This window comes from Protopterus annectens, chromosome 6.part0 (assembly GCF_019279795.1).
Source record: "Protopterus annectens isolate FY-2018-M chromosome 6.part0, PAN1.0, whole genome shotgun sequence".
Taxonomy (NCBI): Eukaryota; Metazoa; Chordata; order Ceratodontiformes; family Protopteridae; genus Protopterus; species Protopterus annectens.
Window position 1 is genome coordinate 1,708,034,769 of NC_056737.1, and position 18,797 is coordinate 1,708,053,565.

Here is an 18,797-nt window from a genome sequence, read left to right on the forward strand (position 1 = left end):
AGGCTAACTTTCCGCCTAAGGGTGCTGCTATTTGTTCCCTGGTAGGCGGTGTCAGAGCCAAGTCACTGTGATTGTCCTGTTGCAGTGGTAGTGGCTGTGTCTGTGCCTCGTTGGTTATTGCCTTGCCACTGACGTCCTCTGTAGGCACCTCCTCTGGATTGATTTCTGCCTCTGGAACGTCTATTCCTGCCTCTCTGAGATTTAGAGGAGTCTGGAAAGGACCAATTTTGGAAGGCCAGTTCCTGCTAAACCTTGGGGGCTGAACCTGTAAGAAATCTTTAACTGTTTGTACAGATTTTGCCTTCTCTTCCATTTTCTTCATTACTTGTTGGGCAGGAGGACCAAATAGAGTGACCTTATCCATAGGAGCATCTAATAGCTTTGTTTTAACATGATCCGGTAAGACCTGCTCTTTCAACCATGCATGCCTTCTTATAACTGTGCCAGTCATGGCTGATCTAAATGAAGCCTCCAGTGCATCATAGCCACATTTTAAAGAATGGTTACTAACCTGCTGAATGTTATTCACCATTTCTAAAACATATTTCTTATCTAAGGAATCATCAGAGGACAGTTTCTTAGTTAACTGATCAAGCATAAACTCTTGGTATTGGATCATATGAAACTGACAGTTCAAAGCTCTAGCTGAGAGAGTAGCAGAGGTGTATACTTTTTTACCCCATCTCTCTAAGGACCTGGATTCCCTTTCAGAAGGAGAGGGTTTTCGCTGAGGTCGAGGCTACTGCCTTAGGCCCCTGGGAGATAGTCTCAGGGTCTGCAAGAGGAGCCTTGTATAAGTGGTGATGAGTGTCCGGTACCCTGTAAAACCTATCGGGCTTGGCAGGGGCTGGAGGTAAAGTATCAGGAGCAGTGCAAGCATCATTGAATGCATCATCCACAACAGGAAGAACTGGAGGTATAGCTAAGGGCCTATGTTGCGGTAAGTGTAGAAAGGTCCTAAGCCTTTTTCTTGAATCTGAGAAATCTTGTCCCTGCCATTGGAATTGCTCTCATGGCATGTAAGGTTTCCCCAAAGGAAAATTCCTCTGGTGGAGAGGCAGAAGGTATAGATTCTTCAGCATCAGAATCTTCATAAGTAGAAATAGGAGCCTCTGGATGGTCTGTATTGTCTGAATCATCAGAAGAGTCATCTGAGGACACTGGCTCAGGGGGCTCTGCTCTAGGTCTCTTTTCTGGAGGTTGAGAGGCCCTGTCTGGGTGAGATTGGGATCCCCTTATTAAAGAGATGAGATCCTCTGCCAGAGTAAGCATTTGGGAACTGGGCCTGTGAGAGGGGGGGCTTAACAGGCACAGACTTAGCAGTTTTGGCTGCTTTAGCCCTGGCAAAGGCCTTTATAGACATGGCTGCAGGAGGCCTAGCAGCACCACGTGCTGGGGTAGAGACATCCAAAGGGATGGTGTCCGATAATTCTAGAGAAACCACATTAGTAAGCAAAATTTCAGAGGCCGATTCAACTAGGGTAGCAGGGGCCTCGGTAGTAGTCATGGATTCGGCTGAAGATTGACCCGTTTGCTCGGTTTCGGCCAAAACCGAGACACTCGCGGTTTGCTTAACCGTGGTTTCGGCCGAAACCGCGGACCGCGAGTGTCGGTCTTTTTCTTTGCGTTTCTTAACGATTTGAGAAGTCGGAGGATCCGACGGCATAATGTACGCAAAATCTGAGCCGAAAAACTTTTCAGCAAACTCCGACCGACGCCTAAGCGTTCGTCGGTTGAAGGAAGCACAGGCTAAACAGGCCGCTACGTCGTGGTCTGGGCCTAAACAAGGTAAGCAGTAAGAGTGGAAATCTTTATGAGGTATTTGTTTCCCACAAGTTAAACAGTTATTCACTTTTTCTGACATCGGCTGAGGCAAGAAAGAGTCCCCAACGGGGTACTTAGCTTTTTAGAAGTCTTCGAAGTAGTATTCGGTAGTAGTAATCTCTGGATCTGACCGACCGGCACTTGCGAACAGCTTCTGCTTGAGCCACACGGCAAGAAAGACTGGGGAAAATGGCGTCGGCTGATGCCTTTATACCCGAAGACCAGCAGAGATGACGTCGGGTGAAGTGCGACACCAGCCGAGGCCAGACCCAGACTTTGGAATCCGGCCGACCGAAGGGCTGCCTGACGACAGGACAACCCATTTGTAAGGACTGCAGATGCATCCTTGAAGGACATCACTACAAAGCTAAACTCTACTGCATAAATTATAAAACATAAAATACTGGCTGCGAGTACACTGTTCAAATTAATATGGCAGTAGGCAATCTTAGTAAAAGTTTCAGTGTTTTACCAACTATGACCTCTGCAAGTCATCTCCCACTGATCTTTCAAAAAGTCAACAACTGAGCACACCAAGAGTTTCAAGGTGGCTGGTGAACACTAAGAACCGACAAAAAAAATGTTAACCTACTGTGTGTTGTGCATGCTCTACATCTCTGGTCTATGTACTTACTCCTCTGTTTTCCAAATGCCGCAACCTGGCTTCTAGTTTGGCTCGATTCTCTACTCCCAACTGTGCATTAGTATCTTCCCCCAAAGCATCGTAACGGATAGCGAGAGCGGTTTTGGCTGCCAACATTCTGGAGATCTGTGAAGAAAAACAAGAGAACGCTTCAGGCAAGTGACTCAAACCAAAAGGCAAACAGCATCCTCAAAGCCATTATAAATGGAACATATCCTTCAAGGGTACCGAAGCTCAACATTCAAGTTATCAAAAAATACTGCATATACTTCAAAACATTCTACCTTCTCCCCTAAAATTCTTGGGAATTCAAAGTGAGGACATGCACTGAACTTGTGTTATGCAAGGAAAGACTGGAGAAAAAAGAAGCAAGAGTTACAAAACTCCACAGCTGTAAGTGATTTAAAAAAAAAAAAAAAAAAAAAAAAAAATAGTGGACACTGCCACCCCATGAAAAAACGGGTTTCTATTAGAAGACTGAAGACACATTCTTTCAAATGCATCTTGGTCGAACTTAAAAGACCAAAAACGGCAAAATATCGAAGCAACTTTTAAGCACATTCTTTCCCAGGGAAAGAATTTGCTTGGCTGCTTCGTTACTTTGCCATTTTCAGCACTGTAGTGCAGTCTCGGAGTTGGTATATTTAAGTAGGGGGGTGTGGGGGGCAAAGCCCCCCACTTAATGTAAAGTGTTTTTTTTTTAATTTTTATTTTATGTTGGAATAGCAATTCCACCCCCTCCCCCCCAAAAAAATCGCTATTCTGACAGTTCGACATTGTAAGCTTTTGCTTACATAGGGTTGATTAATCACAGTTTGCTTTTTTAAGCATTCTGTGATCTAATACAGACCCGAAAAAACTATACTAAAATATCACAGCTAACTACTCTTACCTTACAACTATGATCAGTGATCATCCACTCTTTTTCCACAATTATTTTGTCAAATAAGGCATTAATGAATGCTAGAACTTAAAAACACTTAAGATACTTCGGAGTTTGTATGCACATTAAAGCACTTCAAAACTGAATACCACAACTCACACACATCCTCCATACCACCAACTTTGTGTGCACTACTTCTCAAAAGTTCTGCATACTAACAATACACCTGTAAGTACTTGTACAAGAAATCTACAGCCCATCCAGCAGTGGTTTTCCGAGACACAACTAATATACTGAAACTGAAACCTAGCACACATATTTTACCCAATAAGGAAAACAGCGTGTTGAAAAGATTATACTGCTTCTTCAGCCTTTAGAGCTTTGACCTTCCAGACAGTTAAGATGAAATAGAGAAGATCGTCATATCGAGATAAGTCTATCATGGACAAGATTTCTAAGGGAGGAGGCAATAGGCCTCCCTCCCAAGGGCAGTACTGACTAAACAATCCCAAACCCCACCATCAAAGGACCATCTGCATTTTCTGAGACAAATGATCACACATCAGATATCTAACTTCTCATAACGGTGTAGAAAAGAGTTTCCTCAAGCTGCAAAATAAGACTCCAAGCCAACGGCAACAACACAGCAGAGTAGTAGTGGAAAAGGCTGTTCCTAGTATCAAAACAGTATGACTCTGAAAACCCATCACGGACTTAAAGACTAAAACTTCTGAAAGTGACAGTTAAAAATACTGACCCTTCTCCCTCTCAAAATACTAATGGTGCTGCTGATTACACAAAGAGGGACATATTTAAGCATCATCCACAAATACAGGCAATCCTAAGGTTCACAGCCGTCTAGGACCATTTTCAGTTCACCTCCTTGCCCTCAGATCGCTCCAATGTACCCAGGGGTATTTACCACATACATGCTTTACTGTTCACCCATCTCAGGATCCAGGCAATTCAAGTTTCTTTACCTGATTGAAGCAGGGAAGAACAAATAACTATGACCTGCACTGTTTGACCAACAGTGCAAAAATTACAGTAGTGTAGAAATTACCATCATTTTAGATGCTCAAAGTGCAGTCACTACTACAATCAAAACATAGATCTTTCCCTTTGGCAGGATCCTACACCTAATTTTCAGAGCTAGGCATCTCCCCCAATTCTGGGGTGCTGTCACCTTATCTCAGACATCTTCATGTACCTGACATGTAGTTTGCACCCACCTAGCCATCTTTGGTTCTTTTTGCCCCTGCCCCTCAAGAAGAACTGAGCAAAGTCTACATCGAGGGCTGCTACTCTGCATTCATGGGACAGGTCTGTAATACACAAGGGCAGAGGGGAGAGACTTATACGTGGTAACCACTCCAACTCCTTAGTGGGATCAGGGGAGAGAAAACAAAAAGGCATCAGGGATAACAGTTAACATCCAAAATTATGGCAAGCTGTCTATGCATCTGTACCATGTTCTTCATGAGTCATTGTGGCATTCATCTTGTAGGAAAGATTCCCAAAGTAGGCCCAGATGTCCTTCAGGATGGAGTCCAACCCAGCCCTTGCCTTGATCTAGGCTGCACACTCTTGAAAAAGTTTGAACCGAAGACCAAGTGGCCCTGAATACCAACCCCTTTCTGGGAGATGGTGGTAGCTGCAGTTCCCCTTGTTTAATGGGGCTACATTTTTCCTGCAACATCCTATGGGCTGCTACAGCAAACGTTAATGCGGCAAGCTAACCATTTAGAAATAGTTGAGTTTTTTTGTCACTGGCAATTTCTGCTCATTTTCATTTTTATTCCCATCATACCCACCAGCTAACAAAGCCACCTCTCCTAGCCCAACTATCCCTGCCCATCCAAGCAGATCCACTGGTGGTTCCACACCAGCTGGGACTTTTCTGGGGAAGATTTTATTCTTGAGTAGAGCTCCACTCTTCACGCAGGCTTTGTAAGGTTTGATACTTGCCAAGCAAGAGGGCGACATGGACTAACAGAACCCATCATACTTAAGAGACTTTTCACTGGCTTAAAACTCCACTCCCTTGTGCTAACGACACGGTGTGGAGTGGGCAGGCAAAGAGGGTAAACAAAAGGCGTGTCTACCCACCCCTACTGTAAGGCAGTTAGACTCTGCCACAGCTCACTGGATTATGCCCAGGCACAATCGCTCCTCTCCCAGGATAGGTGTGGCCATCTTCTGTTGTTCCATCAGGCACCAATAGTAATCTAACTCCAGCTGTTCTGGAAACACTGACTGCATTAGATTAAGATGCTCAAGCACCAGCAAAGAATTCTGGGAGAACCAGTGCGGCCTGGGTCAGAATGGGGCAGCAGGGATCATTTCTAATCTTTCCTTTAACTTTTTTTTTACTGTTATGTAGGGGTACAGGAAGGAAAGCAGAGACAGATTTTTCCAATCTAGGGACAGTGCATCTACTGCCCAAGAAGGTCTCATGTACACACCATCCATTTGCTTCTTTAAGAGCATGTCCCCATCTAGTATTCACTCATGTGGATCTAATGAGGTCCTGCTTAACTGATCCAATGTGGAGTACTCATAAGCACAAGTTGGCATATGGGATGCCTATTAGAAGCACAACACTACAATGGCCATTTCCTAAGCCTGCATAGCTAGCCTGCAAAAGTGGTAAATGTGTCTTTTCCCCAGATTATGCACCATATGGCTGTGGTGCTTCTGTTATGCAGGTTTCCAGGTTTCCAGTGCCTCTTAATTTTCAAATCCCAAATGACAAGACTGTCTCTTCTATGTTTACTTGCAGTTTACAGTTACACAGGGTGGCTAGAGAGAAAAAATTATAACTCTAGGTCAGGGGTTTAATAGTAAATTGAGCAAGGATCTTTTAACTGGTGGTAAAATTCACCGTGAGGTGAATATATACTGGGATTATTAAACAAGAGAGACCCACTGGTTTATTAACTTGAACCTATCAGCTCACTTGTCAGGCTCTGCAATCTTACAGATTTCTTTTAAGAAATTCTGACAATGCACTGTACGACTGAGATATACAACCCCTGCTTCTGACATTTTATTAATTTCGATTAAGAGTATTTTATGGAGCCATAAGCAGAACTAGCCCCCCCCCCCCCCCAAGTCCAATAGGCAGAGTCACTAAGGCAGTAAAAGGACTAGAATCACATCTTGCACATCCAGCGAAGGAGGGGGGAAGTGCTCATCTGGAGACAGAGGAAAACTGCATACAATGAAAGCTCTTCATCGCATTTAAATATAAAATGGGACCGTGGTGGTGCAGCAGTAGCGTTGTTGCCTCACAGCAAGAGGTTCTCCCATTCGATTCTCGGTTGGAGTGCGGGGAGTGCCTTCTGTGTGGAGTCTGCAGGTCCTCCCTGCGGTTGGGTGGGCGTTCGAAAGACATGCGTAAATGGGCGTGCCTTCGTTGAAGTTTGAAAGTCGAGCTGGCACCTCTGCATTCGTGAAAATCTACCGCCAATCATTAACGGACCGGAGTTCCGCTGTGGCGACCCCTAACCGGGAAAAGCCGAAAGACAACAACTTGCCAGGTGAATACAGTTTCAACCTGCAAAATAGAGTCACATCGCTTGCATTAACATGTCTTAAGGAGCTAGAAAAAAACTGCAAAAACATTTCAATGTTTCAAAAGCATATCTACAAAACCTGCTAAAACTAATGCAGCTGTTGCTGCCTGAAACAAGTAATTAAAAATTAACTGCCGTTAATACTGAAATCCTTCTTCCTGCCCCCCACTTAATGAGTGCATAAACAATGCTTAACATCAACAAATAGATGATAATGTGTACAGCTGTTAAAAACAAACTATGCGTGGCATTGTAACTATTCTTACAGAATACATATGTTTAGATACCAACAACAAAGCCTTCTCATACAACACCTGTAGACTGTTTTGCACCCAGCACAACTGACAAACAAAATCTCTTGTTTAAGTTAGAGACAAAAGCACTTATGATAGCTGTCAAAAGTTTCCAGCCTAGTCAGCTACATACAGTGTACTTTAACAGTGGTTAATTGTATTCAGTACAACATTTTACTTACTGGTCAATAAACTTACTGCAAACAAAAGATACCCAATAGGGGAATTCATTTAAACGGACTGTACAGTTGCTTTATATGTCCAAAGGATGCTGACAAATGGAGGTTTCAAGCACAGAAATATCAAACCTCCGTGCCAAACAGAAATATGGTGACTGGACTTAGAGATACAAAACTACGGACAGCAATTGTCCAATAAAACAAAACCATGGTGGGGAGTGTACACAACAAATAAGGGACACAAACTGCACATGCAGTACTGAAATTAGTTAGCTTAAAGTGCAGTTATTAATGAACATGGAGTAGGGAAGTGAAACAGCATGGGCTGTATGAAATGCTTGCTTACACTTATGAGAGTTTAAAAGTAGGACCGTTGCTACACTACTGTGCTGACAGACTGAAAAGATGCATGGCAAGGTTTTAGGAGCAGCACCAACTGTAGCCATGGCTAAGCAGCAACAGTTCTAAACAGGTCAACAGAAAAAGGTCAGAAGTGGTGTGTGAGGGGGGGCGAGAGATAAAGCTAAGGGAGGCACCTGGCAGAAAGCAGAAGACAGGAAGAATCTTAACTGGAAGACAATATGGCAGAGTTGAACAGGAAACATCAGTGGGGGGGGGGGGCAGGGAGGGTAATCAGTAGATTACTTTTATTTACTTATTTAACATTTTTTAACCGGGAAAGTCTGACTTGGAATGAAGCGAATTTTCAGCGGAGACCCGGGGAGAAATGTTCCAGACGCATATCTTTGTACGTGGGAGGAAAACTGAAGCATACAGAGGAAACCCACACAAATGCAAGTAGGGCATGCAGACTCCACACAGAAGGCTCCCCGGCAGAGAATCGAACTGGAGAACCTCTTGCTGTGAGGTGGCAACCGCTGCACCACTGTGCCGTCTGCTTTACTACCCAGAAAGCTTGCAAATTATTTATATACAATTATAATAGAACAATTATACTTCTACAATGCAAAAATTATATTCTGGATGCAAGTATAAATAAACTCACTGACCAAATGAGTCCGGCAAAACAATTAATAGAAGAAAGTCAAAGCTAGAAAACAGCACTACAAAACAAGTGTCTGGCAATATATAATCCCCTGCTGCATGCAATCATTTAAGTTTTACATAAAAGAACAGCAGAAGTAGAGACACAAAGGCATTTCAGTTCACTCGAACAAAATCTTTATACTGTTTCTTGTGTCAATGCATTAAGACAAACATGGTCAAACTTTATGCATGAAATTCTACACAGCATTTTTTTTTTCATTTTACTGGTAAATGGTCTTATGACCATACTGATGTAATTTTGTACTTCATATCCAAGCTTTTTTCCTTCCCAAATGTACTCTGTCTTCGGAAAGCAATATTATATTTACCACTCCTCGCTAACAGACTGTTCAGAACACTGATAAAATTGTCAATGGTCAGAATTATGGCTAAATTTTACTATACTGGAAAGCAGCAATCTGGCACAGAAGATAAAATCCTGACTGCACAACAGATGAGTCAGCTCAGTACAGATCGGAACCAGGCATTGTCTGCTTGTCCACTGGAGGACAATTGCTTGTCGGCTTAACCCTGATGTAAAAGCTTTACCCGCATACCTCTGCAGCTATAGGATCATAAGAGATTACTAGGCTATCGACCCAGAGGTCATTTCAAGCCTAGCTGTTTCATCCCAATGTAATACCACAGAACTGTTGGTTAATACCGGAGACTGCATTTAGTAATGGCTAACCATGTCCAGGAGGGCTGTGGGTGCTATCCTCATTAAGACTTTTACAGTGCCCCATCCACTAGTTCAGTTTAGTCAGTGTCACAGAGGTGCTGTTTCACATGAAGAGGTAGCCTATTCCAAAGACGCTGCAGTTGCTGAGAGATAAATAGGACATGCTGGAGGGATAAATTTAAGTTGCAGGTCTTTAGATCCCTGAAATTAGCCCTAGTCCAGTTTGATTTGCAGATATACAACAAGTTCAGAGTATAGTGACAGAGACTTTAGCCTGTCTGTGTAAGGCACGTGCTGGAGTCCCTTGATCATCTTTGTTAGGAACCTCTGAGGTCTCTTCAATTGCTGCAGGTACTTTGCACGGTATATGCAGAAAGTACAGTTATGTACACTTACCATAAATGTAGATGTTAGAGAGTGTATTCACTGTTGCAGTCATTATATCTGAGTTATCTGCTTGCAGTAGCCCTCAGACGGCCTGATTAAAGTACAGTTTTGTACCTACCATAAATGTAGATGTTAGAGTGTATTCACTGCTGCAGTCATTACACTTGAGTTATCCTGCCGTCAGGCGGTCCCGCAATCGGCCAGAGTTCCAAAGTCTTGGTCCGGCGTCGGTTGCTGTCGCTTCTTCCCTGACGTCAGTGCACCAGGGGAATACAAGATGCAGCCGACGCCATTTTCTTCAGTTTTTCTTGCCCCAGATGTCAGGTGCCCCCAAATAGGTAGGCAATACATTTTGGTAATAAACATACATAAAAAATAAAAACAATACCTTCAGTTACAAGCAAATACACCACATAGGTTGTATAGGGTAGAAAGGTATAGATAGGTCCCAGCTAAGAAAGAGGGGATGGAGGGAGGGTAACCTGGACTGCAGCAGTGAATACACTCTAACATCTAGATTTATGGTAGGTACAAAACTGTACTATGTTCATCGTGTTTCACTGCTGCAATCATTACACTTGGGTTGAATCCCAAAGCTGAGGTTGGGTGGCTGGGTCTATAAAGAATTTGGGGTGGCTATGAGGCCCTGCAGCACTGCAGTGGCAAAGCCAGCTCTGGATTTAAAGTAAAGAGGCAAGTGGTAGTGCTTGGTAAAGGTGTGCACTGAACTTCAAGTTGCAGCTTCCAAAATATCCTTAGTAGGTACTCCTCTAAGGTAGGCAGTTGAAATGGCTGTGCCCTGGTGGAATGTGGCCTAATGTTGCTAGGTACAGTTTTTCCATGCTGTGTGCAGCAGAAATGGATACAGTGTCCTATCCACTTTGAAATGATCCACTTTGAAATAGCCTTTCCCTGTGATCCTGTAGCATATGCTACAAACAATTGCTCAGTTTTCCTGAAAGCTTTTGTTTTGTCCAAGTAGAAGCGTAACTGCCTGTGCATGTCCAATGAGTGCAGAAGTCTCTCCCCTTTATTCTGGAGATTTGCATAAAATGTTGGCAAGGGAATAAGTTTGGTTAAGAGCCACACTGGATACCACCTTTGGCATAAATGTAGGGTTTGTTCTTAAAGAAACCCTGTCCTGATGAAAAATGATGAAAGGTTCCACTGCCATTAGTGCCTGTAACTCAGAAGCTTCGTGCTGAGGTTATTGCCAGAAGCAGAGCAGTTTTCCACGACACATTTTAATTCTGCTGAACTGGTTGGCTCAAAAGGAGGTAAAGTTAGTTTTTCCAAGGCAAAGTTGAGGTCCCAAGTTGGTGTTGGTGCTCTCCGGGGCGGTCTTATGTTTTTAGCCCCTCTGAGGTACTGTTTTAATAATGGATGAGAGAAAATAGGAGGATCCATGTTGTAATGAGCTGAGATGGCAGAGGCGTGGATCTTAATGGATGAAAAGGATAGGCCTTTGACCAGCATCTCAGTTAAGTATTGTAATATCCGAGGAATATTTGGAACAAGAGGGTCAAAGCTTTGAGCCTGGTTCCAGGCGCAGAGTCTCTTCCACTTTTCTGAATAGGATTTCCTGGTGCTGGGCCTCCTGGCCCCCAAAATAACATAACAGCTTTAGAGAGAGGTGTTGGCTGCTTGGCTAAGTAATCTGCCATGCAGCCAGGTTTAAGGTTTTGAGCTGGCTGTGCAGGATCGGATTGTTTTGTTGCGTCAGAAGATGAGGAATTTGAGGTAAAATCCATGCTGGGCCTTGAGCCAAGTTCTTTAAGATTGGATACCAGTGCTGGCGCAGCCAGTCTGGGGCAATCAGGATCATTTTTGGCCTTTCTTGTCTGGCTTTTAGGAGTACCTTTGACAGGAGAGGCAGTGGTGGGAAGGCATAAACTTTTAGGGTTTTCCAGCTGAACGAGAGAGCATCCACTTTCCATGCTTGTGTGTGGTAAGTCCTTGTGCAGAATTTCTGTAGTTGGCAGTTCAGAGGGGAGGCAAAAAGATCTATGTCTGGGCACCCCCATTTTTGTGTTATGTTGAATACTTGTGGATTTAATTTCCACTCGTGCAGATCCATGATGTTTCTGCTTAAGTAGTCTGCCAGAGTATTTTTTTTCCTGGCAGGAATTGTGCTTGCAGATGAACTTGATAGGTCAGTGCTGTGTTCCACAAAGTCATGGCTTGTCTGCAGAGGGGATAGGAATGAGTGCCCCCTTGCTTGTTTATGTACCACATAACTGGTGTGTTGTCTGTCTTTAGCAATAGTTCTCCTGTTAGGGCATTTTGTACAGCTAGCATCTCTTTTTGATTGATGTGAAGATGCATTTGTTCTGCGGCTCACTTGCCCTGAAAACATTTTCCTGGCATGTGTGCTCCCCAGGCATAATTCGAAGCATCTGTTCATAGGTTGATACTAGGCTATCTGCCCTAGGGCATTTATAAGCCTAGCCAGAGTGGCTTTTGCCACCCTTTTAGATTAGTTGACTGTGCCTCTGTATACTAGGTCACAGAAGGTAAACCTTTTAAGGTTTGTTTACTGTACCTCTGTCAAGCAGCGACAGAAGCGATCCCAGGGGTAAACTTACGATCTCCCATCCATTCGTCAAGATTTCTCTTGAAGAGGGTCTGTGAGGGGCTCTGCCTGACATGGATTGGGATTTTGTTCCAGAGTGAAGGGAGCCTCTGGGTTATGAATCTGTCCCTCCAGCATGTCCTATTTTTTTCTGTGCTGAGGTTCAGGTCCCTGGAGCGTGTAGCTCTAAGGGATTTAGATTTCCTGAAGTGAAGCATGTCCATTAATTCTGGGTTGGACATAGCTTTATACATCAGACACATATCACCTCAGAGTAGGCGGTACGCAACTTGAGTAGAGCTGGAGTTTCTTTAGCCGAACTGCATAGGGCATCTGTTTGAGCCCCTTGATCCTCTTGGTGAGATACTTTTGGGGTCTTTCCAGTTGATGAAGGTGTCGGGTAAGGTACATCCCAAACGGGGCATTGTACTCAATTATGGGCCTGATAGTGATGAGTAGAGGGGCACAATGACCTCTCCTGATCTAGATGTGAACCCTTTCATGATAAAGGTGGGCTATATAGAAGGTCTTTCTAACCACTTTGGCAATGTGATTGTCAAAGGATAGTGCTATCTACTTGGGTCCCCAAGTCCCTAATTACTTCTTCTGTACTTAATGGATTGCCACCTATGTGGTAAATTTGTGGGCACTGTTTTTTCCAAAGGGGATGACTATGCACTTTTTGGCATTTAGCTTTAGGCCATGGCTCTGGCACCAGTTATCCATCTCTGTGAGACCCTTTTGGAGGATGCTTGTGTTGTTATTGTCTGCCTGGCTGTGGGTAAAGTGAAAGGCTGTCCCTTGTTGTGGTGACATCCCTGTGCCCACCATCAAAACTCCTGTTGTAGGCAGGGAATAAGTGGTATTACGGTTTCCAAACTGACAGTGTTGAGTCCAAACACTTTTTAGGTACCATTGTAATTTCCTCATATGCAGTCTGGCATATGGCATTAGTAGTATGCAGGAAGCCATGAACCCCAAGGCCTGCAGAATTTTTCTTGCAGGGAGTTGGGTTTTTGTTGCCATCAATTGAAAGTACTGAGTCAGTTGTCTTTGCTTGTCTGGCGTGAGATAAGCCATCTGGGCCGTTGTATTTAAGCTGGTACCCAGGAATATTATCTCTTGTGAGGGCACTAGTTTTGACTTATTTCATTTACTGTGTACCCTAGGCAAATTAGCAATCTTTGTACAAACGCCAGATGCTTTAGAAGAATGTCCTTGCTCTCTGCTTGAATGAGACAGTCGTACAAGTAGGGATATATTTGAATTCCTTTTTGTCTGCAAAATGCAATTACTGGTGCCAGGCATTTTGTAAAGACCCTGGGCGCAGTAGATAAGCCAAAGGGCAGTGCAGAGAATTGGTAATGCATTGTGCCAGCTATGAATCTGAGGTATCTTCTGCAATTTTGTCTGATTGGGACATGCAGGTATGCCTCTGAGGTCCAAAGCAACTAGCCAAGCCTTCTTGTCCAGCATGGGAAGAAGTTGCTGTAGTGTCAACATTGTGAATTTCGGAACATCCAGGTAAGTATTTAGAGTAGAGAGGTCCAGTATGGGTCCCCAGGCATTGTCCTTTCTGCGGACCAAGAAAAGTCTTGAGTAAAATCCTTGCCCTTGTTCCTGTTGTGGCACTTTTTGAATAGCTATCATGTCCATGAGGGCTGTAATTTGTTTTTGTGCCTCTACCCATTGATTTTGTGGCAGGTCTGGCATTCCTTTTGGCCTTGGTAGAGTGTGAAAGTGGAACCTGTAACCTTGAGACACAATATCCAGAACCCATTTGTCTTGGATAATTATATGCCAATTTTGTGGAAAAAAAAGAGCTAGTTTTCCCCCTAAGGGAGCTGCCAAAAGGTAAGTGCTTGGCATGTGAAGGGGGAAGTCATTGGGACTGTTTCCTATAAGGTTGTGACTTTTCTCCTCCTTTTGGGGTTGAAGCACCCCGCTGCAGTGGTCTGTAAGAGCCTTGGGGCTGAGATCTGCCTCTTGGGCGTCTGCATCTGCCTCTTCGTGGTCTGACACTGGAAAAGACCAATTTTTAGAAGGCCAATTTCTGCTAAATTGAGGTGGCTGTACCTGTAAGAAATCCTTCACTGTTTGCATATATTTTGCCTTATCCTCCATTTTCTTCAATACCCCTTCTGCCTTAACACCAAACAAGACATCATGCTGCAAAGGAGCATCCATAATTTTGCCTTAACATGATCAGGTAAACCTTGTTCTTTTAACCAAGCATGCCTTCGAATCACAGATCCAGTAACTGCGGCTCTACAAGAAGCCTCTAATGAATCAAAACCACATTGCAGAGTATATTTTCCCACTTGTTCAGCTGCAGGCAATAAACCCTGCATTTCCTTATAGTCAGGACCTTCTGAGCTTGTAAGCATTTTCTGTTTTAACAGAGACATTAAATACTGTTGGTATTTAAGCATGTGGAACTGGCAATTTAAAGCCCTTACTGCTAAAGATGCAGGAGTGTAAACTTTCTTCCCCCATCTATCTAATGCTCCAGAATCCCTGTCAGAGGGAACTGGATTTTTAGCAGTGGAAGCTTTTACCCCTTTGGGACCCTGGGAAATAGTTTCTGGGTCAGCAGCAGGGTTTTTATAAAGAAATTTGAGAGAGTCAGGGACTCTGCAGTACCTATCTGGCTTGACTGGTGCTAGTGGCAGAGAATCAGGGGTTAAACTGGATTCAGAGAACACATCATCCACAATATCTAACACAGGCGGAATAGCAAGGGGCCTGTGCTGAGGCAATAAAAGAAAATCTGAGCCTTTTGTTGGATTCTGAATAATCCTGCCTCTCCCAATGGACATGCTCCCTCATGGTATGTAAAGTTTCCCCAAAAGAGTAATCCTCAGGAGGAGAGGCTGAAGGGATTGATTCTTCAGCATCAGAGTCCTCATAGGGGGGTAAAGAGTATCCCTGGTCTGAAGAGGAATCAGAAGAAATGGAAACCTGGTCAGAGGAATCATAGTCTGTATCCTGCCTAGGCCTTTTATCAGGAGGGGGATGGGAACCCCTGATCAGAGTAATTAGGTCTTCGGCCATTTTGAGCATCTGTATTTTTAGGTATGGAGGCCTGTCCAGGTGAATGCTATACTTGTTTCTTTGTCTTTAATGGAGTTTTAGACTTGGTTGTTGTTTTGATGGTAAGCTGTGAAGGTCTGAAAACACCCTCAGAAGCAAATGCCTGCTCAGCGGCTCCGGACCCATCTGAGGGATTAATTTCCATAGGCCCAATACCTTGAGTTTCCAGAGGCCTAGAAATCTCCATGTGGGAGTCGGAGGCGGCCTGTGGCTCTGATGTAGCGGGTGTCAGGGGCTGCGAAAGCGCCTCACTGAGAACCGGCGACTGGCCTAGAAGAGGCTTCATCTTCAGTTTTGGACCTCGGATGCCTGTCCTTATCTTTGTCTTTGCGTTTGTGTAATCCGGTCGGTTGTTCCGACGGCATGGTATAATCGAACCTTCGGCCAAAATAATGGCGTGCAAAATCAAACAGACGTTTAATAGTGCGCTTGTTAAATCTAGCACAAAACCGACTAGTGACGTTGTGGTCTGGGCCTAGGCATGGAATACAGTAAGAATGAAAATCCTTATGAGATATTTGCTTCCCACAAGAAATGCAATTATTAACTTTTACTGACATCGGTCTGAGGCAAGAAAAAGTTTCCCCTACGGGGTACTTAGCTTTATTGAAGACTTCGGTTCTGAAATTCAAATTCGAAAATCTCAGGAGTCGGCCGACCGGAACTTGCGAACTGCTTTTGCTTCGGGCACCACGCGGCAAGCTGCATCTTCTATACCCCTGGTGCACTGACGTCAGGGAAGAAGCGACGGCAACAGACGCCGGACCAAGACTTTGGAACTCTGGCCGACTGCAGGACCTCCTGATGGCAGGATAACCCAAGTGTAATGACTGCAGCAGTGAAACACGATGAACATCAGTCTTGGGTCGTACGTCGGTTGCTGTCTCTGTGACATCAGGTCGTCAGTGGTATAAAACATACAGCCGACGTCATTACATCAGTTTTTCTTGTCCCAGATGTCAGGTGCCCCCTAATAGGAAGCAATTAAATCTATAAATATACAAGGTTGTCCGGTTCGATTCTCAGCTAGAGCGTCTTCTGCATGGAGACATGCGTGAATGTGCATACCTTCGTTGAAGGTTGTGCGCCAGGGCTGGTAACTCGGCACGTAAAAAACAACTACCAATCATTAGCGGACTGGAGTTTTGCTGTGGCGACCCCTAACCGGGAAAAGCCGAAAGACACAACAACATACCTCCAACAAAAAAAAACATACACCAAAAAGCTTTTAAGCATTGAAAAGGAGAGAAGTATAGCCAAAAGAAGTCAGGGGGCTGGAGGGAGGGTAACCAGGACTGCAACAGTGAATACAAATCGAACATCTACATTTATGGTAAGTGTACACAACTGTACTATGTTCTTCGTGTTTCATTGTTGCAGTCATTACATTTGGATAGATTTCCAAAGCTAAGGATGGGAGGAGGAATTTAGATAGCATTAGGTCCAGCTATAAGGCCCTGCAAAATTGCAGTGGCAAAGCCAGCTCTGGATTTAAAGAAAATTGGCAAATGGTAATGCTTGGTGAAAGTATGCACAGATCTCCAGGTAGCAGCTTCTAGGATGTCCCTGGTAGGTACACATCTGAGAAAGGCTGTAGAGTTAGATGCAGCCCTGGCTGAGTGAAGTTGGATCCCCTGTGGGATAAGTTTTCCATGGTGTGTATAGCAGGAATGAATGCAATGGCCTATCCGTTTGGAGATGGTTTAGTTTGAAATAGCCTTCCCCTCTGTCCCTGCAGCAAATGCCATCAGCAGTTCAGATTTCCTTTGAGATTTAGTCCTGTCCAAGTAGAATCTAAGTTGTCTGTGCACATCTAAGGAGTGCAGTATCCATTCCCCTTTGTTCTGTGGATTAGGAAAGAAGGTTGGCAAATGACTGGACTGATTTAAAGGCCACACTGGATACCACCTTTGGCATGAAAGAGGGATTGGTCCTGAGGGACACCCTGACCACATGAAATATTATGAAAGGCTCCACTGCCATAAGGGCCTGTAATTCAGATACCCTTCTTGCTGAAGTGATGGCTAAAAGGAAAGCTGTTTTCCAAGAAAACAATTTCAAATCTGCAGTAGCAGCTGGCTCGAAAGGAGGAAGGGTGAGTTTCTTCACTACAAAGTTAAGGTCCCAGGCTGGAGTTGGAGCACTCCTGGGTGGTCTTAAATTGTTTGGCCCCTCTGAAGTGCTTGAGCAGTGGATGAGAGAATAGGGGTGGTTCTTTGTTATAGCATTCAATTTTATTGAGGAAAAAGACAAGCGCTTGTGAAGCATCTCGGTTAAGTATTGTAAAATCTGAGGTAAATTGGGCACTGCTGTGCTCATCCCTTGAGACTGACTCCAGGCACAGAATCTTTTCCATTTTTCAGCATAAGATTTTCTAGTACTAGGCCTCTTTGCCTCTAAAATGACATCCATCACTGGTTTACTGAAGGATGGTAAAGGAGAGCTTAATTAGCCAGGCTACTAGGTTCAGTGTTTGAAGCTGAGAGTGCAGAATCTGGTTCTCCTGCTGAGACAGCAGGGAAAGAGTCTGAGGCAGGTGCCAAGGGGCCAACAGTGACTCACTGCACAGGAGGGGGTACCAGTGCTGGCGTGGCCAGTCTGGTGTAATCAAAATCATTCTTGGTTTGTCTTGTTTGATCTTTAGTAGCACTTTGGATATCAGAGGCAGAGAAGGAAGGGCATAAGCTGATAGGTTTTTCCAGCTGAAGGACAGAGCATCCACTTTCCAAGCTTGTCTGTGGGGAGTCCTTGCGCAAATTTTTTTCCAATTGATAGTTCTGGGGGGGGGGGGCAAACTGGTCTATATCTGGGCTCCCCCATTTGCTTGTCAACATGTTGAAAATCCTTTTTTCCAGTTTCCACTCGTGTGGGTCCATGAGGTTTCCGCTTGGTCTGTCTGCCAGTGTATTTAGTTTTCCTGGCAGGAATTGAGCTTGTAGATGCACTTGGTAGCTCAAGGCTGGGTTCCACAACGCCATAACTAGCCTGCAGAGGGGATAAGAATGTGTACCCCCCTGCTTGTTTTATGTACCACATAACAGTGGTGTTGTCCGTCTTTACCATTAACTGTCTTGGAAGAATGTGGTCCTTGAAGGCAGTCAGAGCATTCTGTACAGCTAACATTTCTTTATGACTGATGTGAAGGTGCATTTGAATTGGGTTACATTTGCCCCGAATGCACTTTCCTGCCAGTTGCGCCCCCATGCATAGTCTGATGAGTCTGTTAGGGTATGGGCGGCAGGGGGTAGTGTAAATGGTGGTCCCTTGTTTTGGTGGCAGGCCTCTGCCCACCAAAGAAACTCTAGGCGTAGGCAAGGAATGATAAGAATCACTGCTTTTAGATCCTTAGAATGTTGACACCATAGGCATTTTAGATACCACTGTAGTTTCTTCATATGCAGTCTTGCATATTGAATTAGAAGAATGCAGGAGGCTTTGAACCCAAAGGCTTGTAGTATTTGCCTTGCAGATAGCAGGGTTTTTGTGGCCACTTGTTTGAAGTAGGTTGTCAAGTGAATTTGTTTCTGTGACATGAGGAAAGCCATCTGGGAAGTTATATTCAAGCTTGCTCCCAGGAATATTATTTGACAGGGCACCAGGTGTGATTTCTTTTTGT

The 18,797-nt window shown here is 44.2% G+C and overlaps 1 protein-coding gene across 2 annotated transcripts in view; it reads right to left on the reverse strand.

Annotated features, from left to right (window-relative positions):
• The window catches only part of NOP58 (NOP58 ribonucleoprotein), a 581,042-nt gene that overhangs the window by 268,854 nt on the left and 293,391 nt on the right, over nucleotides 1-18,797 (reverse strand). For both annotated transcript variants that reach the window (XM_044075099.1, XM_044075098.1), the window contains one exon: nucleotides 2,459-2,593. In XM_044075099.1, the coding sequence (XP_043931034.1) occupies nucleotides 2,459-2,593 (135 nt within the window). The remainder of the gene's footprint in view (nucleotides 1-2,458; nucleotides 2,594-18,797) is intronic.